Source organism: Larus michahellis, chromosome Z, assembly GCF_964199755.1.
Source record: "Larus michahellis chromosome Z, bLarMic1.1, whole genome shotgun sequence".
Lineage (NCBI taxonomy): Eukaryota > Metazoa > Chordata > Aves > Charadriiformes > Laridae > Larus > Larus michahellis.
This window is the reverse complement of record NC_133930.1, coordinates 56,467,366-56,493,611: the sequence shown is the minus strand read 5'-3', so window position 1 is coordinate 56,493,611 and position 26,246 is coordinate 56,467,366. Positions and strand designations below refer to the sequence as shown.

At 41.5% G+C, this 26,246-nt stretch overlaps 1 protein-coding gene across 6 annotated transcripts in view; it reads right to left on the bottom strand.

The window, feature by feature from the left end:
* Positions 1-26,246, bottom strand: part of ZNF462 (zinc finger protein 462) — a 95,275-nt gene that overhangs the window by 29,179 nt on the left and 39,850 nt on the right. For 2 of the 6 annotated variants that reach the window (XM_074569976.1, XM_074569977.1), the window contains 6 exons: positions 25,872-26,123; positions 19,798-25,286; positions 18,705-18,869; positions 16,789-17,063; positions 13,314-13,432; positions 8,943-9,134 (listed from right to left, as the gene is read on the bottom strand). In XM_074569976.1, coding sequence (XP_074426077.1) covers positions 8,943-9,134; positions 13,314-13,432; positions 16,789-17,063; positions 18,705-18,869; positions 19,798-25,286; positions 25,872-26,091 — 6,460 coding nt within the window. In that variant the 5' untranslated portion in view covers positions 26,092-26,123. The remainder of the gene's footprint in view (positions 1-8,942; positions 9,135-13,313; positions 13,433-16,788; positions 17,064-18,704; positions 18,870-19,797; positions 25,287-25,871; positions 26,124-26,246) is intronic. The other 4 variants (XM_074569978.1, XM_074569981.1, XM_074569980.1 and 1 more) reach the window with 4 other exon arrangements.

The following is a 26,246-nucleotide window of genomic DNA, read 5'->3' as shown; positions in this document are numbered from 1 at the left end:
AGTCATATTTGGGCTGCACACAACCCCTTCATTATAAACTAGACTCTTTCAGTAGCTGCTCTGACCACTTGCAACCTTTGTAACATCAGTGCCAAGCCACTACAGCTTTCTAACCCCACCAGTTGCTTTGCCCATTGCCGTTTTTGCTTATAGCATGGAGATGGTGTATGGGGAGTGCATCTTGTTTCCCTTCCTCTGGTATTCATGTTATTTCAACTCTGTTTATCCACTGCCTTCTTTTAAAGAACGTTGCAGGCTGAGAATCTGCTGCCACTGGCCTATACTGGCTGAATAGTTCAAACTGTTGGTCATGTTTCAACCCTATATTCTCATAATTTGTTACTCAAGGAATAAATTCCATTGTCTAAGTACAGGGTGGCACTCAAAAGCAAGATGTCTGCTACATGTCAAACACTGAGATCTCCATGTACTTACCTATTTCCATAAAGTGCATCAAATAAAAGGTTCTCTAGCTATTCCTTATTCTGTTAAGCTAAACTCAAACCTCATAAATGGAAGTGCACTTACAGAAGAGAGGAACATAAATAGACCTGGGAACAATGTTAGCAAGATGTTGATTTAACCAGTATGCCAAAAGAACTTGCTGGTAACAAGTTCTTTTCTGAATTTACAAAGATTTACTACTTTGATTGATTCTTCACTCAGACAATAATATAACAAGCAATTTTTATTTTATTTTTTTTTTGCACTGGTAGCCGAACCATCCTCATGCTATTATGCTCCATGGCTCCCTTCTCATTTTTAAGAGCAATTAATCGGATATTTTTCAGGAGTACTTCACATTTACTTCTCTATTGCTCTGGCCTTTGAAGTATTTGTATTAATACAAGCACATAGGCACAAACACATATGCTGCTGTCACCTAAATGCTCGCTTGCCCCTAAGCTTCAAATGAAGAAGGGAAAGAAATCCAGCTTTATCACGTGCCTCATTCTACATTTTGCATTCTACTTTAAAACTGGACCTAAAATTACATTGACGCTATGTGGGCATTGAGGATCCATTCTAATCATAGAGCTCAGGAACTTGTAATTTGTTCTGGAGACCTTCAGCATCCACCTTGACATCACTATTATTATTACTGCCAACAGAAAGGCCTCATCTCTGTCACCAGCTCTGAGTGATCTCAGATCAGTTTGGGCAGTATTTTCAAGCACCGGTACCCAAATGTAGTAACCGTGTCCCTTAAAGAAGAAATAAAACCAGCTACTTAAATGTCAAACTTTGGTCTGTCAACTACGATGATAATATATGTCCATTTCAACAGAGCCAAAATGAACAAAGAATTTTACCTCTCTGTCAAGCACCAAATCCCTCCAGCAAGTTTTAGATCAATATAAAGTAACTGGAGTCTTGGGGGACAGGGAGAATACCAGTAAGCTCACACAAGAATGCTACTAACGTGTGGGCATGATAGCCTGCAGAAACGCTCTCTTGCAGAGCATTGGTCAAGTCATATCACATATCCCTTCACAGCAATAGCATCTTTTTCACTCTGTATAGAGTGATCACAAATTCCAGGGACAGCAATAGTACATGACGGCTAAGAGAGCATCACCTGCTACTTTGTCCCCTATCCTGAACATAAAAATCAGAGCCAAAAGCAAAAACCTCAGGAAAAAACCCAACAGGAGTCTAGATATGCTTCTTTCTTTCCCCCATGGGAATCAGGTCATTTCTGTCTGCCTGGAAGGAATCCAGAGGATGTTTCTTCCTTCATTTATTACTTGATCCACCCAAACAACCTATTCTGTCTTCTCTCTACCCTAGGCAAGTCTTTCAGTATCACATCAATCCCACTGCAGCAGGCTGGTGAAATCCATACAAAGACTGGCAGCAACCTTCTCCCAGCTGCATGAGTTCCTGTCTCCATCCTGTTGAATCTCAATTTTGCCTTTACCCATTCAGTTCAAGCACAAAAAGCTCAGGACCAGAAAAGAGCACAATGAACAGCAAGTTGACACCCCCCTGAGCACAGCCAATGACAGAATAAACATCTCCCTCTGTTCCACTATCCACAAAACTGTTCTCAACACGCTGTAGGAAAAGGCCAAAAGCCAAACAACTACACAGCAGTGGAAGAGAGCTGCAGAGAGCAAGGTCATCCCCAGTGCCCTAGGTCCTTGAAACAGTGAGGAGTTTGTTCAGTAAACTTGGAGGTGAACAAGCCCTGCACTTGTTCCACCAGTCCCTGCCAATCTGAGGGAGGAGAAATGTTCCCATCTGACCCAACATCTGATAATTAGTTCAATGCTGATCACAAGAAGTTAAGACACACCAACAAGTACCGGACAGTTTTAACAAGCACTGGCAAGCAGTGTGGCCACTGGCAGAACCTCTGGGAAAGAGAGACAGGCAAAGTCTGAGGGGAAATCAGAAAATTGCTCTAGGTTAGAGAAAGAAGGAACACAGCGGGGGGGTGGGGGTGGGGGAAAGCAGCCTCCAAGGAAGAAGGGTTAATGTGATACTTCATAATGAGGAGATGTACGTAGCATCACTCTTACAGGGCACAAAAGCAGGCAGAACTAGTAGACAGCTCTTTGCAGCCTGACTGTAACTACAAAGCAGAGGCATGTTCCATTCTGCACTATGCATCCTTAACATGGATGTTGTCCTTCCAACTTACCTTGCAATTAAAACAATTAGGTAATGAAGCTTTGCCTGAATTTGTCCTGTAGTCACTACTATCTCTCTAACTCCCCAATCAAACAATAGTCAAATAAAAGGGTCCCAAACTTCAAAAAAGTCAAGTCCAAACCCCTTCCCCCAAAAAAAAACCCCAAACACAAAGAAAAGACTATTCTGCTCCAATACAAGGTTTCTGGGCTGTGAGGACTCCTGCCTGTTGTGGTTTTCCCCAAACAGCAGCAGCCACAAAATGCTAAGACACAGTAGCAACAATGAGAGAGAAACAGCACCAAAGGTGAAGAGTGACAGTCTTAGGAACTTTCTGCCCTGACTGGAAGGTTAGAAAAATATCCCTCATCAAGAGCAACATGTTAGCCACAAACTACAGTATGGATTAAAAAAACAGTAAGTCAGGGGTAGTACGTCTGAGCATATGGAAAACTTTCCTCTCTTCTGAAAGGGCACTGGGGGAGAAAGAGGGACAAGTGTGGCTCTAGGGCTGAGTGGATCACTGTAACAACCTGCCTCATTGGCATCTGCTGTGGAAAAGGCTCCTTGCTTCCCACTGCTCTCCTCTCGTTCTGTTAAGTACATGGAACTGCCTTAGCAAATCTGCTAAAGGCTCTCTGCACCCCTCAGGATTTCATCTGTCAAGTGGCACAGTGGACACACATCATGATTATGCATTATCCACTTCAAAAAAGTGTACAGAAATGGGAAGGGATTTACAGTTCTTAAACAACAGTCCCAGAAACAGGACTCAGTCAAGCAGTTTTGTACCCAGCCTAGCGCTGGCAAAGCAAGCAGATGTATTTATATTTCAGTCTCTAGATGAGGCAAAGTTCTTTTCCACTGGCAAAGGCTAAAGTTCAGAAAAAGCTGGAACAAGGCACTGGGTGTTTCACTTAGCAGTTTTCAACGCATTTCCTGCTGCAAGTAATTAAATTTAATGAAGATGTTGACATACCATGTACTAGGGAACTCAAAAAATCCTCTAGTTCTGACCCTGCATGTGTTTTGTGATGTGTGCTGGTATTAATGACAGATCCCGTTTCGTTTGCACAACAATGAAAAGCATGACTATTGAGCTTTAAGGGCACACACAAAGCGTGTTGCTTTCTTGTCGTGGTTTGGGCCAGATTGACCAATGAGAATGACAGATGCTCCACCACCACCACCTCTTTCTCCAAAGAGAGGAGAGAGAGAGAGAGAGAGAGAAAGAGATTTATGAGTTTAGGAAAAAACTAAACTACTTTAATGAAAATATTAATAAATTAATGAAGTAATAACAATAAAAAAATAATGAAATATATACACAATATATACAAAATCGTATCAAGCTCCCAGGATGATGATCGCAACAACAGCAAGCACTGGGCAGGTCCCAGACTGCACTCTGCGATGGACAGGAGCTGAATTCTGTATCTGGAGTCAGGAATGCTTGGATCAGGATCAAAGGCAGATGAACAGATAGAGTCCTTCTCAGAGGCCAGCCACTGAAGAGGGCTGACCCTTTGGTCCCCCAGCTTTTATAACGAGCATGATGCAGATGGGAGGTAATACCCCGTTGGTCAGTTTTGGGTCACCTGTCCTGTCCACTTCTCCCTGCAGGCGCGACACCTCTATGCTTTTCCACTTTTGGCCCTCCAATGGGGCAAAAAACAAAATTAGCTGACCTTGATTCTTATAGGAATAAGTATAAGCAAGAGCCTCGCTGCATACCATTCCTTGGCATTAACTATAAACATAGGTCTTATCACTCTGAAAGTGAACAGTTCCTGCACAATATGCTGTTAATTTCAGACGGTAGTTAGTTAGAAGAGGCTTAGCTAAAAAGTTAAATTACTGAACAGAAAACTGGTTCTGTTTTACCTCAAACCAGGACATTTCTACATTTCAAGAACTGGTTACCACTAAAAAGGAACGATCTTGTATAACAGCAGCATGACTGAGAAGACATTAGAAGCCACATTTAGAAGTCACATCCAGATCTATCTAGTTTATCACTTGCACTTTACTGTTTTATTTTGACAATTTAATATTCTTAATCGGTAAAATTAAAAAACTATTATTTTGAATTACTGCACACAGTCATGATAGAAACAAATTTATGAGGCTCCAAATCTGCCAGCCATATGAATGAAGAGCAGTACTTTGCTCTACAAAGCAGTTAGGCCAAAGGGCTTATTTTCACAAAATAAAGAGCTACTTAAAAAAAGCAGTAGTACTAGCCAGGGCAATTTAGGGCAAGTATTTCACATGCTCCCAAGAAGCTTTTACTAAGGGTGAAGTCATAACATGAAACCATTTATCAATCTATTGAGTCATTCTGCTTTATGGGCTTTATGACAATACGTTGCAATCAGGGATTTCTCCAGTTTATAAGAGGAAGGCAGCCTACCACCTCCACGGCCCTTGAATACAAGCAAACACGCATAACACCAGTGCTTACACAAGCAGCATCTGTTGCTCTGCTTTCTCCTTAGCTGATGATCACTTTGCAGGTAACACCTGCTGCTATTGTTCCTATTCCTGTTTTCTAGTGTTCAGTCACACAATTTTTGTGTTTCTGCCTTGCTTGCAACTCTTCCTTATTGAAATAGACAGTGGTCTTCTAATGTTATACCTTGACAATGCAGATTATGGGTTTCCATTGCCTTGCACTCAAGTCAACAGGAACAGAGCTGACCCTGCACAGTGCAACGCTGGAAACCTTTATCTGTGACACATACTGCCCCACAGGATGACAGTACCATCAATAAATCCATACAACCCTTCTGGGCAGAGATTAACATGAATATAAGTTCTGATTCTCACAAAGACAGTAAAAGAACATGGAAACAGATCAGGAAAAGAACAGATCTTGTTAGGGAATTCACCAAATCCTCCTAGCAGTTTGTAATATTTCAATTTACACTGTATTTTTTCTGTGTAAGTTCTCCAAAGTGTTAAGCCACATTTCAGTGTAAAGGGCAAATACATACGTAAATCCAAACAAACAAAAAAGCCAACCACATAAATGCGAATAAATAGTCAAACACCACCACTTCTTTCTTGCAAGAGGAAAAATAGCTGTAAACTATTGGGAGCACAAAAGAACATTTTACAATGGCAATCTTATAATTTCAAGAAGAGATGGATACCACAAATCATTCCGTGTCCCCATCCTATGCAAAAAAGAGAGAAGTTGTACTGGTGATCAAAATTTGCTGTTTTGAGGCTACTTGTAAGAAAAACACCCCCAAAACAAAACATCATCACCACACCTCCAAAAAAAACCCCTCCGTGCTTTACCTCTAGTTACGTGACAATACAATGAAAACAGCATCCTTACAAATCAAAACATCACCCAACACAGAGAAACGTAGGATACAAAAGACAGCATCTTCCAATGTCATCTCCGTAAGAAAGCCTTCTCTGTTGACTCACTGAGACTGACACAATCACCTTCTTACACTACTGCCCTGAGAGAGACATGCAAGCACTGAAGTGATTGTTATGCTTTCTAATGACAACATAGTTGCCAAAGATGGGCCTACCTAAAATGGTCAGCACCTATTCCAGTTTAACTTCACTTCCATGAAAAGTACATCAAGCATCCAAAACACCTCCAGGATATACAGTTGAACACTCCAGATATGCTTGCTGCTACCAACACTGAACTAAAAGAGATGAGTCACAGAAATTTAAATATATTCACATCTTTTAATGAATGGATCAATCTAAAAGAACAAAAGAAATGTTCCAAGAAAGGCCCCTCAGGGAACAATTTCTGCAGGAAAAAAAAAGCATCAACAGAAGTTCCACTGGGCTGTTGTCCCAGAACAGTTCTATTCAGACATGCACTCTGCTATTACAATTCAGTACCCTTTTCTCCATTTTTACAGGCCTCAACAATTGGCAAGATGAGTTCTGCTAGCTCCTCAAATCTCCTTAATTCATCCTGCTCTATTTCCTATTCCAACCACAATATTCATCCACAGACAAGAACATACCTTTTCTGGAACCATTTCAATTACACTAGCTTGCTGCATACCTACCGACCTACAAAACAAGTTCATAACAACGTGAGGCAATCTTTTGTCTGCCTTTCACCCTAGCCCTAATTCAATTTTGCATCCCCAGTGAATTAACTTGATTACAGCCCACATTGCAGGTTATTTATACACACCAACACAGGCAAAATGCAACTACACTATAACATGTGAGCCCAACTTAATATTGGCTCCAGCTGGACGTAACAGTGCCTGTCACACAGACCTGTGTTTCCTATTATTGGGAACAGTCTTTTATCTAGTCCTACATATCACCTGCATCTTGCAGGCCTAGGCCACAGAGACATTGATTTATTCCCTTCTAAAAACCGAAAGTAAATGATGTTACAAGAACAGCCATGGCTGCAGATCAAGTTAATGTAAATTACTTAAAACAGGTTATTCCTTCCTCAAGCAATGTTGAAAATGTTAACGCGATTATTATAACACCTGTACTCGTCTGACTAGCTCCCCAGTGGGTGGCTTCTATTATTGTCAAAGTGACTTAACCATTAACCCCGTTTAAAGATGATCAAGCTAATTGGGACAAATTCTGTCTTGGTTTCAGGCTGCAAGATAGATCTAGGTAACAGTTAACCTCATGAAATGTTTTTGTTAACAGTCATCATTTTATGTATTTTTAGGAAGAGTTCCTAAAGGCTGTAAAATTATCTTCAAAAGAAACTTGCACTTGAATTTTAACTTCACTAATCATGACTTTGAGCTCCTGGGATAAGCAAAAAAAGGAGTAAACGAACCATCCTTTCCAAATTCAAATATTGTCCTTCTGTATCTCTCAACACAACATTGCTACCAAAAGATTGCTACAACACAGGAAAGACTCGGACAGCCACTGAAAATTATTCTCCACTTCTTAGTCAGTAATGGAACATTTTTTTTGAAAGCAATAAAACCCCAGCAGAATACATCACAAGATGTACTCTGCCTGTTGGATTAGTTTAAGCCAGCATTAGCAAAAATAAAAGCTCAGTTAGTAAGTCTTCGTTGCAGTGTTCCAGACAACTCTTCGACAAAAGGTAGTCTGAGAGCAGCTGGTCGAAATCTTTTGATAAGATTCTGACTCCAGAAGTGACTTGCTGAACCACAAAAATATTATTCACATCTCTCTTTTTCTTCAATAAAGTATTTCTATGCCAATTACTTTTTTCTTTAAATTTCTTTCTGCCATTTCTGAACTTATTTCTTATCTTTCACTCATTTCACACGTTTTTCTGGTGAAAAAGGAAAGAAGGGAAGATGGGAGACCAAAAATGTTGCAAGATGACTTCTGAAAATCTTTATCTCCCATCCTTAGTTTGCCAACAACCCAAGTAAAACAGCAACAACAGAAAAACACCTCTCAAACTTCTGGAAAAAAGGTATTTTTTTCTCTCTTCTACTACCCTCTCCACCCATCCCAGTCCCTTGACCATCTGCAGGTCTGAACCTTTTATTTATTATCGCCTACATTCGCCTCCCCTGTCAATGCAACTCATCTGGGAATGAAGATTTTTTTTCACCAGCTCTTTTCTCAGTTGGCAGGAAGTGACACCCAAAACATGCCTCATAAGCTACCACTTAAAAAGCCTTAACACTTGCTGTGATACCACACAACACCTATACTATGAGTCTGCATTTTCTCTAACAGTGTCCCTTCCTCTGCTAATTTCCAAATTTCTTCTGCATGCTCCTCCAGCACAAGGGGATTAACAGCTTTCAAAGAAAGCTCCTTTCAAAGAAAGCTCTCCTTCCTGTAGATGCAGCTTAATATCTGAAGGTACTTTTGGTGTCCTCTGTAGCAAGGACAAGAAGAATTATCATTCTTACTATCATTTACATGTTCACATTTTAAGCTTAATCATGTGGTTTCACAGAAGTGCTCTACTAACAAGACAAAGGGGTGTTTTTCAGGAGCATGGATAGAATTAGATGATCCCTTTCCCACTTGCTATCAATGGAAGCTCTGCCTTTGAAAGTTTTCTAGAATTTAAATCTCTGCTAAGAAGTAAAGCCAGCACTGACATATCCCAAAGTCAACTGGTGACAGGACAAGTTAATGTAGTATGAATTGGTGAGGATCTAAAGCAGGTCACTTCCTATAACACCATATGTACTCTTGGTTTTGATGCAACTTCTGTTTCTTTCTTAATGATCAAATGAAGCTGCTTTTTGGGCAAGCCACCTGCTGTAATTTTTTTTTAATAAAAATATTAAGTGGCACCTTAGACAATTAAATTCTTGCTCTGAGGCACCTCTTACCATTAGAGTCCTCCACTTCTTCAGCAGCAGTGTGGTTCTTGGAGGTGTGGTGGGCGTGTGAGGCTGCAAGGTTGACAATGCGGGGTCTTGGTAGTGTCAGTGCTTTCCCATGCACTTTCAAGGAGTGCTCTTTCAGCTGGCTGATTGTCATGGTGGAAAATGAGCAGGAGGAACATTTGTAGGCATGTTCACCTGGGTGAGCGAAATACAGGCAAGTCATCAGCTCACAAAAGAAACAAAATGGGGCCCCCATACTTCTCTTACTGAACTTGGCAGTAAAATTCCCATGGACTCTTCATGGAATAACTGACCCCAAAGAGAACAAGCTATGCATGTCTCCTTGTTGGAGCAGTTGGGGTTCTGCAGGTACAGACACCTGTTTTGGACCAAAGTATCACTTTCTGACAACCGCAGATCCTTGTAAAGTGACCGATGCCAAAAAACAGAGACAAAACTCTTAGCATGCCTGTGTTGCATGGTATGAGAAGAAAACAACTCTGGGATGAAAATGGAGTCACTTAACAATAGCACTTGTGAATTTCTTTGGGAGCATCACAACTACAGAGGGTGAAGTAATCTGTTTCTGCATGCAGCACATCCAGCATTATTTTAATGAAGAAAGGACGACACTATAAAATGCTAACAAAGGTCCCTCCAAAGTGAAAATGGGGAGGGAACCATTTACATTTGGGGAAGGTTGCATTTTCCTTATGAAAAACCTGCCATTATGCAGGAGTAATCTTCATACAGCGGGTAACCAAGTCAAGGTTGGTCTACTACAAGAAGTGAACATGGCAATACCAAGAACAGTGCATATCCGTAAGGCTATGTGAAAGTGTGTTCTGAAAAAGCACTAAAAGAAGTGAAAGAACAGAAGTAATGAACAGTAGTGAATTTAATTTTGAATACATTCCAAGCCACAGAGACAGCAAACAAGGGGAAACAAATCCTGAGACAAGATTTGTTTTGCATTAAGCATGGAGGCAATTGGAACACAAAGTGAAACTGTCCCAACACAAACAATGTGATATTATACAGGTGCCAAGTTATTGTTTTGGAAGTGCCACTTCCACATACAAGAGTAACACTGGCCACATATAAGTTGTACTTAAAGTGCCAAAACTAATACAGGAGTGAAATATTCATGAATAGCAATAGAAGAAAAAGAGTTCTGGTAATGAACGAAGCAGAACATGTTTTCCATCTCTCAACAAATTTAGCAAACAAGGTTCTCAAACAGCATTGTTTCCAACACCGGAAATAAGCGAACGAAAAGAGAATGTGAAAACACACATATTACAGTGTCAGAGTAAGCACACCTGAAAAGATTTAGCAACCACCCTACATAAAAATAACTCCCGCCCCTCTCTTCCAGAAAAACTATGATAATCATGGGGACAAAATACAAACTCTTAAAAAGCCTCTTTTGGTACATCTGAAAAAGAACAGATCACTTAGAATCTGAAATGGTGAAACAATAAATTGTCCCATTTTTTTCAAATGGCATTCCTCACCTGGATATTATATCAGTTATATAATACCTTTTTACAAATAGAAAACATTTTTTGTATGGCGCGTACAAGTTGCTCAGTGGAACAGGATAATATAAGGACAAAAGAAACTCCAAGATATAAGACCAGTGAGATACAGATATAGACCTTCATGATTTGTCAGTATAAGAGATTCCTTGATGACAGGAACCAACCATTAACTTAAAAGCACCACAAGACATTAAAGCAAATAAAGGATGATTACATACTAAGCAGTCTAGACGCAACTAAAAAATATACCTGCTATTGAGCCACAATGGTTCAGGTGGACATCAGCATGAAAGGATGTGTTTGATTGCAGACGAAAGGCTGCAGTTTGGCTTAACAGAAGCCTTCTGTACTGTTTTGACTGCTAGTTTTGCATTTCGTAAAACAATTATATTAATACACATATAAATAAATAATCTAAAACTGTATGTGGTGGGTCTCAACACCCAATACATACTCAAAGCATTACGTTCCAGATTACGCTGAAACTGAGCAGGGCCCATACTCTGTCTTACAATCATTCACTTGTGCATGCAGCACACCCAATGTCATGACTAATGAAGCAAGGACACTAGAAAATGCTAATTAACGCCTCATAAAAATATAAGAAAAAAAAAAGAACAGGTGAAAAAGTTCAGATGAAAACAACAGACAGTCCACTTAGAGATAGTGTAAACTGTTCTGCTCCATGCCAAAGGAGACAGCACATACTGAATGACAAACAAATGCCAGAAACACTGACTGGTACCAGCTGTTGGGCAAGAATGCGTTTTATAGTCCACTGAATTTTGACCCATTCCCAGAAAATGAGGGAGAGAGGCCGACTGAGTAAAAGACTTCAGGATTCATGGTTTTACTGGTTTTAAAGATCTCCAGGAGTCTTCAGAAAAAAATCAAGGGGATTAAAGTTTCCACTTCTAAATAACTAATAATGAGCTGATTGACAATAGAGGAAAAAAACGTAGCAAAAGTTCAGAGAACCACTGTGTTACTGAAAAACTGGGGAGTCTGAGATAAAGTCTTCGTAAAGCATTTGTTCAGTAGGATATATTCCTGAAGGATTGACTCAAAACACAACAAAGCAAAGCTCTGACTGAAAAACATACAAGCAATTTTTCTGTGATGTGAATATTTGGTAGAAATGGACTGAGGCAGAAACGTATCATAAGCCTTTGGAAACCCTATTACACAAGGCGTTGTGCAAGCACTATCTAGCAACCATAAAATTGTGTTCTTGTATGATGCAAAACTTGGTCCTTCAAAGATTGTCCACTATACAAGTTCAACAGCATGAATTCATAATAAATAAAACAGTGACTTACATGAGAAGCGTGAAGTAAATTTTACTTGCATGCTATCTTTGGCTCTAAAAATCTCACAGGTTCAAACAAGGTAACACAAAGTAGCCCAACTGTACAATAACATAAAGAAAACATTTTATGGATGGCGAAGAAAAAGAACCATGTCACCTCTGTACAGGATATGGGACTCTGTAAAGTGGAACTGCTGCATACAGTTGGATTTCCTAGAAGGGACAGAATGCCATGGTCCCATACAACAGGAGGCTGGCAAAAATTAAACTAATCCACGATACCCATCCAAGTACAGAAAAGGGAACCGGCACAAGCTCTGTGAAATCTGAAATCAATACAGGAAATGAAGTACACACGACCATCAATCCCTCCTACATTTCTGTAGATGAAAAGTGCCTTTGGATCAATGGTGACAATTTTTTTTATTTTTTTTTTAATTCAGAAAACAGCTACAAATTTGTCCTGCCTTTTATCCCCCTTTTCCCATCTTCCTCCTCCACCCCAACCTAAGTATATGGCATAGTGTAAACAAATAATAAAGAAAGGAACATACTTCAAGCCCTTTTTTAACCTGTTCCAGGAGTTTCTACTTGCAAGTTTTAACAACTGGGATAGTTTGCAGTTTTTTTAGATTGGTCAATATTCTGTTACATGCATCAGAGTTCGTGTTTGTATTGAGTTCTGAGGGCTGATTTTTTGTCCTTTTAACCACAAATACGCAACTGTAGCCAGTGGAGCCACTGGTTTTTGACTCTAATCTTCTGATAACCTTTCAATGCATGATGCATGACGGTGCCAAGAGTCTAGGGTCAAGCAATAAAACTGAGGAAATTCTGAATCTTGCACTTTTTAGTAATCAAAGGTACAAAACCAAATGATGTATCCTGTATGATACATCACCTTCCCAATTCCTGTTCACCAGAAGCATGTCTGTTTTCTTGCTTGTATGGATTCCTTATTGCAACACAGAGATTTGCAAGACAAATTTCCGTGTTTAATAATGGAATTGTGCCATTTTCAGTCTGCTTCACACAGACCTGACTCCTAAAGTTTGCAGTGTTTGGTTTTAACATGAAAGCCAGGGTAAGACTCTTCCAAAACCAAGGTGCAATCCACAATCCTTTTCCCAGAATCAACTAACACACAAACATAAATGCAAACATAGCAGAGCAAAGCTCACTACCAATCCATTAAGACACCAATGATATAAGCAGACTGATTAAATTCTCTGGGAAACAAGCAGAAATAATAATTAAAAAAATCATTTATGTAAAACAGAAGAAAAGGAAGAAGCTCTTGAAGTATTCACCACTGTTTTAATTTCTTGTCCTTCCAAAAACATTAACCAAACTGCCACTGATTCCAACAGGTGCATAGGCTGGCCAATCCTGATTTGCCTTTGAAAATCTTACCCAAATTTGGTGACAAAACACGTGATTCAAACCAGCATCTCTGGTCAGCAACAAGAATACTCGGGCCATTTCAGCTGCAGCACTGCAAAACTGAGAGGGAAAACTTACCAGCATGAGCCTTGAGTATATGGGTTTTCAGGCGGCTATTATAAGAGGACTTGAATGGGCACAGTTTGCAACGGAACGGCTTGTGGTGTCCATGATGGGTCTGCATATGACGATCCAGACTTGAAAAGAGAAAAGACAGAAAAGGGAAACACAAAAGAGTAAATCATTTCAACTATTCCTTCAGATGCAAAGCAAAACACTTAACAGTAATAATAAATTAAATAAGAGGCAGACCAGGCCCAACTATCTTTTCTCATGGTCTCTCTTAAAATTCAATAGGTCTTCTTACAGAATAAAGTGCAATCTAATCGGAGGAAAAGGAGCAGAGCTGACACCAATTCTGTTATGCAGAAAGCAAGCCACTGAATAAACTTCTAGGGCAAGATGAGTATAAATAAAATTAGACCTGTCCCAGACTTAAAGGACCAGTTGAAAAAACAAGAAACAGACAAGAACAGTAAAATTATCATTACAGAGTTTTTCTCCTGGAAAACGTTTTTTTTTCTGAAAATATGACCTCTTTTGTCCTGTTGATCAGGGGAGGGAGGGTGGGGAATAAAAATAATAATAAAAAAAACCCCAGTATTTTTGACCAGCTTTACTGAGGAAGCCTTCTTTTGGTTACAGCAGCAAAAGCAGATTAGAGATCCTTCTCTGGGGAGGGTGCCAGCAGGCTGCAGTTGATGAGTTCCAGGATTAAAAGGCAGCAGTTTCAGAAGTGGCAGTGTGGGAGATTCTGCATGAAGCTCCACAAGAGAAGAAGGGGTGGCATCAACCAGCCTCTACTTTCTTCAAGGAAACTGGAAGCTACAGACAGCCTGAACACTGTTGCGGGGAGGAGGAGGGGGGGATCAGAAACTGCTCTCTTTCCACAGTTTCTTGTAACAGCTCAGTAAAGTTTGGAAAGGAAAAAAGGATGTTTTCCACATTTTCTAACAGAAGATCAAATTCATTCTATCTGAGTCCTGCAGAACTCTGCAGTTCCTATGCTGTGGCTGACAGCCATGAATTCACAGTGTCCAGGTGGCAGGCAGGTAGTTTCAGCTCAGATTGTAAACATTTCCAATACAGCCTCTTCTTTGGACACATTCACACTTTGTGGTCTAGTCTTAGTTTGAGTCATCTTATGCATGGTGATGAAACAACAACAGGGCAGCTACAGGACACTGGAGGAGTGGCAATTCACCAAAACTACTCCTCACCTGCCACCTTAATTCTAGATGTATTTCAGGCTTATTTCCTTTTATTTTTCCTAAATCCTCCTGTTCTTTTCTTACTGAATATCAACACATAGATCAAGTAGCAGTTGTTCCAGCCCTCTCACACTACACAAGGTCGTCACAGGATCTTTAGTCCCACACTGTCAAGAGCTCGAGCCAGAAAATCCCTGTTTACAAGAGGTAACACTGAAGTCTGTGTATTCAAAGATCTGATGAGAGAAAAAAAGGACAAAAAAAAAGAAAAGATCTTGTGTGTCCTCTCAGGGCCACTTCATACAAGCACAATTTAATAGAAATCCAGGATGGACTTTGTGGCAAGATAAAATGTACAGCTTTTTCAGAGAAATGGGGAAAAAGTCTCCTAAATGAGTAAGATATTGAAACAAAACTTGTTTTAAATAGCTGACAGGGAATGACCTTACTTAACAATTAGAGCAGACTGACAAAGATGTATATAATAAAGATGAAGCTATTATAAATATATACCTTAAGGTATTCTACACAATAATAATCAAAACTATATTCACAACCACATACTTTGACAGTAAAATAATTCCAAAGGCAGGTTTTTAAGTTTTGGTCAGATTTGGGAGAACAGTGGTTTGGTTTCTTTCACAGACTTTATCTCCCAAGAGAGTAATTGCATCAGAAAAAAATAAATAGAAGATGAAGCAGACGACTTCAACAACAGCAACACCTATTATCAAGTTAAGTGACACCTGTAGAGTTCTTCCCTGCCACCCACCACTTTCTAACTTACCTGTCCTTCTACTTGTAGGACATGACTTTATCCACTTCCTCAGTAGGAAACAAGAGTGACTAGAGACCAGACTCAACACAAGTCTGATTTCAGAAGCAAACCAGTTTGCTAGGCAAATAGGAGGTTGTGTAAGCTATGTGAGGTAGGGGCGTCCCCCACTGTCAGGCTTGCCAAAGCAGGGTGGGATATGTCCATGTAGAATGCATCTTTCCCCCAGTCCTTTTCCTGCCAGCTGCTCAATGACATGGAGCTTTTTAACAAGGCAGTCCAAACTGTGGCATAAATTCGCAACGCTGTGACACTAGGAGAAATCTCACTTTTTAACATAAGCAGTTTAAAAATGCTTTTTGTTATGCTTTCCCTCACATGTGCATTTGATTGCAAAACAGTAACATCTTCAAGGGTGCCAGACCACTGGAACAAGCTGCCCAGAGAGGTGGTGGAGTCTCTGTCTCTGGAGACATTCAAAACCCGCCTGGACGCGTTCCTGTCCAACCTGCTCTAGGTGACCCTGCTCTGGCAGGGGGGTTGGACTAGATGGTCCAAGGCCCAAGGTCCCTTCCAACCCCCACCATTCTGTGGTTCACCAGATTTAAGAGTGCTACTGACAGTGCTATGAATGCCTAATCAAATGAGCATCTGGATTCTCTCTTCTTTTGTTAAAATGGTAAATAAGCAGCTCTCTCCCCAGAAATTAAAGAAAACTGGTACCTATGAGTCACTCCAAGATGCCAGTGGAAAATTCCCCAAAAACCCCAGTTTTGGGGGGCATGCTATATATATATATATGATTATGATTAAAATATTTTTAAAAACTACCCAGCTTAAGGTAAAGTCAACCTTAGGGATACAAATCATAAGAAACATGACTAGTAATGATGACAACATATTTTTCACATGCTATGTTAGACAAGGAAACAGGCTGAGGAAGTCACTAGTATACCACACTGGTGTGAACACAAAATATTTGTAAAATGAAATTGCATGCCATAATTAAGAAAAGAAAAAAATTAATTTTAAGGTAAACTTATGACAGTTATTTAACATTAGGAATGAAAACTCAATCATCAAAGAGTTGTAATAATTATAAACAAGATAGTTATATGCAGCAGAAGTTCTATATCTATTAAAGATTAACAAGGAAAGTACTTTTCTCTCCTCTTCTTGGCTTATTAAGTCTCATGTATTTGACACGGTTCCATAAGTGGTGGGCTTCACTGTTTGCCTACTGAAAGAAGTTTTATTCTTGCTTGCATGCTTTTCCCTTACTTGCAAAAAAAAAGGGCTTAAATAAATTCAAGAAGATATAAAGATGCAACCTTTTATAAACAGCCAGTCATAATGTTCAAGGCTTTTTTTTGTAGGATGGAAAGTACCTAAGTGCTGAGAAAAGTGTTGCTCAAGATCAAGGTGAGTGCGTTCTTCTTCAGTGTCAACCTACAGAACAGTAGTGCTAGTTTGTGCTTTGAGAACAAAAATAAAAGCCACAACTTACTTGTGCCTGAAAGCAGAGACAAAGGAGCAATACTGGCAGCTGTACTTGTCTTCCCGGGTAAACATGGCCAGAGCCAAGTGACTCCTCTCGTGAGATCGCAGACCCTGCATAGACATCAAAACCCGGTCACACTGGCTGCAGTGGTAGCCCCCAGGCCTGGTTTCATCTTCCAAGGATGCTCCAGATTCAGCTTCTGTAAATTCCACAATGCCAGGGTCTTTGGCTCCCTCACAACCCTCCATCAAAGTTGTGTTTGAAGAATCTTCAGCTTCCTGCTAAAAAACACATACCCCCCCAAAGCCATCAATTCTCTCTCCCTTCTGCCCCTCAGTCTTTCCCATGTGCTCATTATAATGCCTAGGTTTCCTACTGCATTATTTTTCTAAATATATCCCTACACAAACTCCACATCAATGGCTTTCTGAAAAAAGGGCCTACTCTTGGGAGGGAAAAATGTAATTACATCTAGTATATTCATACATGCATATGTAAAAAAAGAATCTCACTCCTTGATCAAATTTGTGTCAGATAATGCAAAAAGACAAGAAACCAAATCAACTGTCTTTCAATAGTCTTGATATGAATCTTCTAAACTTGATCAGATAAACACTAGTAACGTATAGAGCGTGCTAATTTTAGTTTATTTTGCTCTAGGTTACATTGTACCTACTCTGCAGACTAAATAACTAATCTAGTCTACAGCAGACTTCTCCATAAGTGTCAAATTCACAAGAAAGAAGCCACTATGTTAAGACTCTAGAATCCTCTTAAAAAAACAAACAAACCAGAAAAAGTATCCTTTTTATTCCCCTTCCTAACTTCCTTTCCTTTCCCTTTTCTAACCAAAGCACGCGTGCATTTCTGGCACAACTTTAATAACCTATAAGAGTATTTCCATCACATTCTTTCGGCCATGGATTTCAGCTTTTGTTCCCTGCTGCAAAATTTCTATTTATTCAAAAGAAAGCATTGACCCTACATAAACTTCATTTGAGAACCAGGGAGAAGAGGAAATGGTTTCTTAGGGAGGAAGCACCTGAATCTGTCAGTAGTACCAGTAAGATAAAGGAAGGTCACTGGTAGAGCAACGAAAGCTCTCTCAGGTAGCATGAGTTAGGCTATGAAGGACTCAGCTTCCTCACAAGCAGACGATGTCATGAAAGCAGCACTCTTAGTCAGGCATTGAGACCTGCAGCATGAGTCTTTGCTGAGAGCTCACTGGAGCACGAGGAGGAATACACAGCTAGTTCCCACAGCCTGGCTGTACTTTCACTATCCCTGTTGATATCCAGGAAATCGGGCTGTGGAGCGTGGCCTATCCTTGGAGATGTCCTAGAAGGCATCCCCTTTCATGGGGAGAAAGGAACAACACATTTGCACCTAATCACCTGAATGGGACCACTGGCTCAGCTGGCCATTAAATGTTTTGTTTGGAGCCGTTGTGCACATATAATATGGAAAGGTGTACCATAAGCAACTTCGCACATTTGCACGTCCACGCTTCCTCTTCTTAAAGAAAAAAAAATTTAAAAAATGAAAAAAGAAAAAAAAAACCAAGCAGCTCTTTTAACTAAGCAGAAAAACAGCCCAGAATAGCTGAGAGAAAGCCTCCTGCTCATAAACCAAGTCTTTCGGTCATCAACGACATCAACTCCTTTGTGGCTGAGAAGAAATGAGAATTAAATAGTCTTCGTGCCCCTGGATCAAGAGTGGAAAAAAGTTAAAACATCTTAAAATAAAACAAATGCACTTCAGAAACATAGTGTTAGTGTTAGATTAAAACATCACACTGAACTGGAATACCCAGTTCAAAACCCATTCAACTTCACAACAGCCCTCCATAGACTTTCAACAAGTCTTTTATTTTAAACAATGTAAGCTGCAGTCACCTTCAGTCATCGTTTTAAAATTCTTACCTTTACTGTAGCTGACACAGAAGAGACATTCCCATACTGGACATGCTTGCGGAGGTGATTACAGATGGCTCGAAGTGTTGGATGGACTTCCACGCAGAATTTGCATTTGTAGCCAACCACCTTCCTCTCCTTAAGTTTTGAAACATCTTCCAGGTGTCCAAAAGCCTGTTTGAGTACACAAGCATAAACCACTAAGTATGCTTTCTGAATCTCATTTTTAGGAACGCAGACCAGATTTAACACCTGAAGGGAAATTACGCTTGATGTATACGTCCTGTTTTGCAGAACTGCAAGGTCAATTTTTGTTGACATCTATTAATGCCTCCAGAATACGTGGACAAGACATCTGTGCAGGAGGGACCTTCAGTTTCTGCAGAACAGTGGTCTTCTAGAAGACCATTCAGTTTGGCGTGAAACTGTGCTTTCATGACACCACAACTTCCCCAAGAGCCGTGGGAGCTTTTCCACAGCAAGTATATTTCAAAATTAAGTAGAAGGAAGGGGGTAAGTGAGCAAGAAAAAGAGCACAATTTCATCTTCTGCTTATGAGGCACTTGCCCAAAGCTTCAGTCACCAGATAGATTCACGTCATGTTACTACTGAGTGCTTAATCAGAGAACATACTGAGAGAGAGAGAAGATTGAGAAGGAAAACTGATTTGTTATTCACAGGTACACTAAAGAGGGGGATGGGACATTTTGTAAAGAATCTGCAACAAAGTACATGGCAGCCTTGCCACAAAAGAACAAGTAACGGTCAGATACAGATGGCCTTCCAGAAGGGTGGGAGGAAGGAAAGAAGATAAAGAAAATACTGAAGGAAGCAGTAGGAAAGAGCAGGGCTTCCTACAGCACCTAGGGAGGGGTGGAGAATGGATAAGGAAATTAAAGCAGAATGTGTAATTGACTTATGGAGCTCACTGACATGCTGAGTCATTCATTAGCCTGTGGTCATTTGGCTGTCAAAGAGAACATGCAAGTGGGCATTAGTAATAGGCAGCCTCTTGGGGTGCAGAAAGAAGGGTAGTGTTTTTGCTTCCCTCCCCTGGCAAGGAGCGGGGAGCAGGGAAGAGACCAGACACACAAATCCTTACCCTCTCTTGTTTGAAATCTGCAAAAGCACCATCTGCGTATTTCTGCTTGCTCAAAAGCTGCTTCCTCCTCTCCTGACGTTTGGCACGCTTCTGGAATTCCTCGTTGTGACCATTCAAGTGTGCAGTCAGCTCTGCCGTGCTATGCAATTTCGTATCACAGTGCTTGCACTGGTAGACAGGGTTCTGAGAGCGGGTGCCACTTCCCAGTATGGTAAAGTCCCTCTTCAAATCCTTGCTGTGGTGATCGGTGTAATGCATACACAGCAGCTCTGCTGTGCTGAAGGACAGCTTGAAACATTTTATGCACCTGAAGGGAAGCCACTCAATTTCCTGAGCCTCGGTCTCCACCTCAGGCTTTTCAAACTCATTCCTTTCCTCGGCTGGAGTTGGCTTTTCATGCTCATCGGCATACACAGCAGTGAAGTAACCCCCCAGCTTGCTCGCATGCTGCTTCTTAGGGAAAACACCAGGGTGACGCTTCATGTAGTGGGACACAATTCCCTTTTTGCTGAAGGACTGGAAGGAACAAAGAGAGCATTTCTTCTTCTCTACAGCCCTCCTCAGCTCCTCACTTAACTGAGGAGTGTCATCCTTGGGAGGAGACGGAATGATCACTTTATTGGGTTTGTCGCTTACCGTCCTGGAGGCTGCTAAGCAGTGAGTGTAGTAAGCATCAATGTCATGTCTTTTCTGGTAGTGTGCCGCAAGCCCTTTGCGGATAGGGTTGGTGTATGAACACAAAGCACATTTGAAGAGATTGTTCTTGCCCTCTGGCTGTGCCCGGACGTTGTTATGTTTGATGCGGTAGTGCCTGGCTATCCCCTTCCGGGTGGAACAGAAATATTTGCAGAGCTGACACCGGAACACTGTGTGAGACACTAAATGAGAACTGGAGAAATGAGGTGCTGGCATAGAGACTTCTCCAACATCCTCAGCAGCAATTTCTGGGGAGGCTTTAATTTCAGTCACCATGTCTGGCTCCACTGAGGCAGACATCTTTGGTGGTGACTGGGCAAAAACATCAAATTCAGGTTGATTGTGGTATTTCTCATAGTGAATTTTCAGCTTCTCAAGTGTTCCGTGGGTGTAAGGGCACAGTTTGCACCGATAAGCACCATAGCCTTGCTTGAAAATTCTACTTGTCTCTTCCACATCATTCTGAGCAATATCATTTGACTGCTCCACATCATGCACAAAGTCTTCAGCAGTGACCTTTATGGATGGGTGCCGTTTCTGGTAGTGTGTGAGAACACCATGAATACGTGTATTAATGTATGGGCAATGTCTGCACTTATATACAGCCCCTGGATTGATGTCTATATCCTGAGCAAAGTCTGCAGCTTTCACTTTCATGCCAGGATGCTTTTTGCCATAATGTGTCAGGAGGCCATGCAAGTTGTTATACTCAGACTGGCAAACTGTACACTGATAAGGAGTAGAGGAGATGGCAGGGTTTGCAGAAGCCAGCTGGACAGTTTTTTCCTGGGAAAGACTAGGATCCTCTGCACACTCTGCATCCTGATCCATCTGTGATGTTGTTATCTGGTCTTCAGAATCCATCCTGACCCCAGCTTCATCAGGCTGTGGGATGGATTTGTCAGCAGCATCTTTCTCCTTAATAATGTCTAACAACACAGATTCATCTCCATTCATGGCCCAAGGGTGAAATGCTTGGTAGTGATTAGTAATATCCCAAATGGAAGATGCTTCAAAAATGCAGTCTCTGCATTTATAGGTCTTTATCTCTGTTGGCATGACTAAGGCAGGAGGGGAAGGATCAGGACCTGCCCAGAGTTTAGTTGCCATATACGTATAGTCAACATAATGCTCGGGATGTCTCCTTTGGTAATGCACAAGCAAACCACTTGGCTCTGTGTGTGAATAAATGCACCATTCACAGTGATAACCAGCTTCTATCAAGCCATCCAAAAATGCCCATCTCAGAATGGATGTGACTGTGGCCTTCAGAGTCGGGTGGTCTTTCTTAATATGCTTCCTCAATGCATAGAAGTAAGGTGATGTGTAGCTACACTGCCTGCATTTGAGGGCTCTCAGCTTTGACTTGTCCCGCTCAGTGCTGGAGGTGTGAGAAGGCACGCTGCCAGTCGATTTCTTCTGGCTGCGATCACAAAGGCTTCTAATGGTGGCTGTATGCTGCCTAATCACATCTGCGTTAGCTTTGAAGTCACGATGCTTCTTTTGATAATGAATGAGCACGCCTTTCACAGTCCGATTTCCATAATCACAGTGTTGGCAGAAGAACATTTCATTCTCGGGAGGATTCACAGAAGTCTCAGATCCACCCCGGCTCAACTGCTGCATTGACACTGGTGGCCTCTGAATACCAGGTGGCAACTCACCAGCCCTCATCATAGCTGCGGTGGGGGGTGCCTGTCTGATATATTTGGCAGTGACCTTTATCTCTGGGTGCCTTTTCTGGTAGTGGACAAGCACTCCCACAACTGAGCGGTTGCTGTATGAACAGTGTTTGCAATAGTAGAGTTCAGTAGTGAGGTCTGGAGGTGGTGGTGGAGGAGGTGGAGGTTGAGAAGCCAAGTTAGACAATTTTGGGGAGACGGGTGTCCCCAACTCAAAAGACATCTGAGCCAGAGCAGAGCCCCTGTCAACAGAGACTACACGCATGGTCTTCTGGATTCTGAAATATGATGCTTTTTCTTCGGGGTGCTTTTTCTGGTAATGCACTAGAACTGAGTGCATGTTAGGGCTTGCAAATGAACACACGTCACAGTCATAAACAACCACAGTATTGACTGAAGGCTCCTTCTGATTTTCACATTCAGGACTAAAACTCTTGGCGGCACTTTTGTTAAAACCAGCTGGCACACCAGCCCCGCGAGCCACGGGGGTGGAGGTTGCCATAGTTTTTGGAGCAGAATTCAAGATCTCTCTCAGTGTCTGAGACTCTGTGTTCAGCCCTTCTTGCTGCTCAACAACGTAGCTTGAAAATATCATTGCATTGTTAATTTTCACTGTGGGATGCATTCTTTGGTAATGTGGCATCAGGCTTCTAACATTCGGGCTTGTATAAGAGCAGAAGCGGCAGCGGTAGATCAGATCAGAATGATCAAAGTTCAGTACGTTCATAGCTTCAGGGTGATGCTCTCCATAGTGCTGCTGCAGGTCTTCAAAGTTTGTGTAGTCAATGTAGCACTCAAGACACCGGTATACTGCGCTGTGATCATTGGGATCCAGGATATACCTAAAGCTAAATTTAATATAGGGGTGCATTCGCTGGTAGTGGGTGCTAACACTCCTGGCAGATTTGTTGCTGAAATCACAGTGTTTACAATAGTAAAGCCTGCCAGAATCATTAAACTCTGAATTCTCATTGTTCTGATCAGCACCATACATGTTTGGCTGGCTCCCCAGAACAGAAGCATTAGGGCTCTGATGGTCCTTCATGCTGACAGAAGAATAATAGTCTTCCTCATCTTCAGATAAAGTGAGCTCAATCTCTGCTCCATTGGTGGAATTGTAGTCATGCTGCATGCTTCTAAAGTTTGTCTCCTTCTGGGAATCATTAGCCTCCCTGCCCCACATTTGTTGGGGTGCGTAAGAACTGGAAACCTCGATCATTGGTTCCGTTTGCTCTTCTTCTCTGTCTAACTCCACTTCTATCTCCACCTCATTGTCCTCATCCTCTTCTTCATCATCCTCTACGTTAATCACAGCATCTTCTTGCTGTTTGTTTTGGTTGATTTTGCTCTGCAGGTTGCTCGCTATTTCATCAATTCTAGTTCTCTTTTTCACTGGAGACAGATCTAAAGGGAAGTCATTTGACACCTTCCGAGGGGCCTTCGCAACAAAGTTATTTTTAGATGAGAGCCCAAGGATGGAGGTCTGGCTCTTCTTCACTGTGCTGGCAGAGGGGTGAGCATCTGCCTCACTCTCTTGTGGTGTGTTTGATGGCGGTCCATCATATTTTGGCAAGTTGTCACAGAATGAATGCTTGTGCTGCTGATGAACTCTGAGGCCTTTCAAAGTTGTGGTGGAATAGTTGCACATTGTGCACTTGTACGGATGCTGTGAATGGGGCTGGGGTGACTGCTGTTGTTGCTGTTGCTGCTGTGGTTGCACTGGTTCCATCATCCCAGCTGACTTCCTGCCATTTATATTTCCACTCTCATAAGACACTGTGCTGTCATTCAAAGAAGAGGCGATGCTTTCTGTCTGAGAGTTCATAGTGTCCCAGTCTGATGTTGTTCCTGTATGACACTGCTTGTGAGCACCAAGCTTTAATGAACTCTTGCAGGTGAAAGGGCATTCATCACACTTGTACACAGCTGTCTTCCCAGACAGGTGGATGTTCTCAATGTGACGGGAAATGCTTCGGCGGTGCATCGTCAGGAAAGGGCAAAAGGGACACTGGAACCTGTTCATATACCTTCTAAAGGGAATCCCCTTTGTTTCCAATAGTTTGTTGCCATCAGATCCCATCAGCTGCTCTGCAGACATTCCTGAGGTCTGGTGATCCATGGAGTTCAAGCCATTCTCGCTGTCCATTTCATTTAGCTCTTCATCTGAGCTGGAGTCATTTAGCATACTGCTTGTTTCCAGGTCAGCAGAAGAATTTGTCATATCAGCAATTCCATAGCGGGATCTGTCAGACAAATTAACCATGCCCGAGTTGTGAGGTGACTTAGGCTTCATTTGAGGGTAAGACACAGAAGAAAACTTGGAAGATGTAGAAGAGTTAGACCTGATAAGGGAATTGCCCATAGAGCTCCTGAAGTTTGAGACATTAGCATTTGACATTTCACGTCCTGTTGTATTCATGGAGATATAATTAGAGTTTGGAGAGGCATTCTGGGCACTCTTACTCTGTACATCAGGTGCACCGGTTCCATCTTGTTGCTGCCTCAGGTTTGACAATATTTTTACCATGCTGCGGTGCTTCTTCATCATGTGGTCACACCACCGCTCCCTTCGAGGTGTCTGGTAGCTGCACCATTCACAGCAAAAGTTGCCCCTAGACTTTGTCAGGGGCTTGACCATGGATTCCAAAATGCTCCTCTCCACCACCTCTGCAGGCAGCTCCTTGCAGGGTTCCTGCACTGGCACAGAAGCAGATGTTGATTCAGGCATAGCAGCGGCAGCAGGAGGAGTTGAACTCTCTTTCAGGTTGCTTTTGTGATACATTTTCTGGTGCTTAACAATCCTTGCACGCCTGGGTGACTTGTAGGTGCAGAACTGACAACTGAAAACTTTGCCAAACCCTTCATGCATCATGATGCTGTAATTTAGGGAACTAGCAGTTGGTGGCCCCACTGAGCTCCCCCCAGCCTGTGCTCCATGAACCTTGCGTGTGTGCTCTATGAGGAGGTTTTTGGAACGGAAGTAACGCACACAGAATTTGCACTGGAAAAACTTGTTGGTTGGTTTAGGATTTGGAGCCATGTGCTGACCATAGAAAGTCTGGCTCTGGCTATAGTAACTTCCAGTCCCCATCTGACTTGTTGCATTTTGCCCTAAAATGAGAATTAAGGTGTATATGTAAATAAACAAAATCAAGTAAAGAGGCTTTTTCTCCACCCACCCTGTATGCATAACAATGCAATCACGTCCTAAATAGAAAATAATCACACCAGGATTCCCTCACTTACTTATGGTGAGATCTACATACCTGACAATGGTCAGAAAAATGACCATTATGCATAGTGTCTACGTATATATGACTGTGGTGTACAGTTTGGGATAGGTAATTTATGAAATAATCTTATTGGGGGAAAAAAAAAGCTTGCACACTAACAAAGTTGAAAATTTTGAGGTGCTTCATAGTAGCAAAGAACAACCATGAAAATCTGAAAACCAAAAAGCAGTATGAAGAAATACATGAAAAGCAGCTAAGAAATAAAATCAACCTCCATGTTTGCATTGACAGAAAAAGCCATGGTCAGAACCAATATGGTTGAAGCTAGACATCTGCTTTGCTGACATAGCAATAATCTGAGTTTTTAAAATCACTTTTAAAAGTAGAAACTAAAACACACTGAAATAAGCCACACGTACAATAGGGGATTAGAGTTAAGATCAATCTTAGAGTTGAGATTTACCTGATATTTCATCTGCAATTGTAAATTCATCCTTTACAGAAGAAAATTCAACCTCAGTCTGGTTGCTAGCATTCATGGAACCAGACCTTGGCTGGCTAGGACTTTCCTCAGAGACATCAGTTGGCTGCAGAAAAGCAGTGTGGACATCCTGAATGTGAGCTTTTAGGTCTTCATAAGATGGAGCTCGAAAATCACAGCCGTCACACTGCAGCACCTCCATGGTTCAAGGATGACCTTTTACATTAGAAAATTCTGCAAGAAAAACAGAAGGAAGAGACAAGAGAGATGTTTTACAGCAATGCCATCGTAACAAATCCTGAAAATAGGTAACACCAAGCTTATGATGACTCAGCCATTTCCAGAGATTCTGCAAAT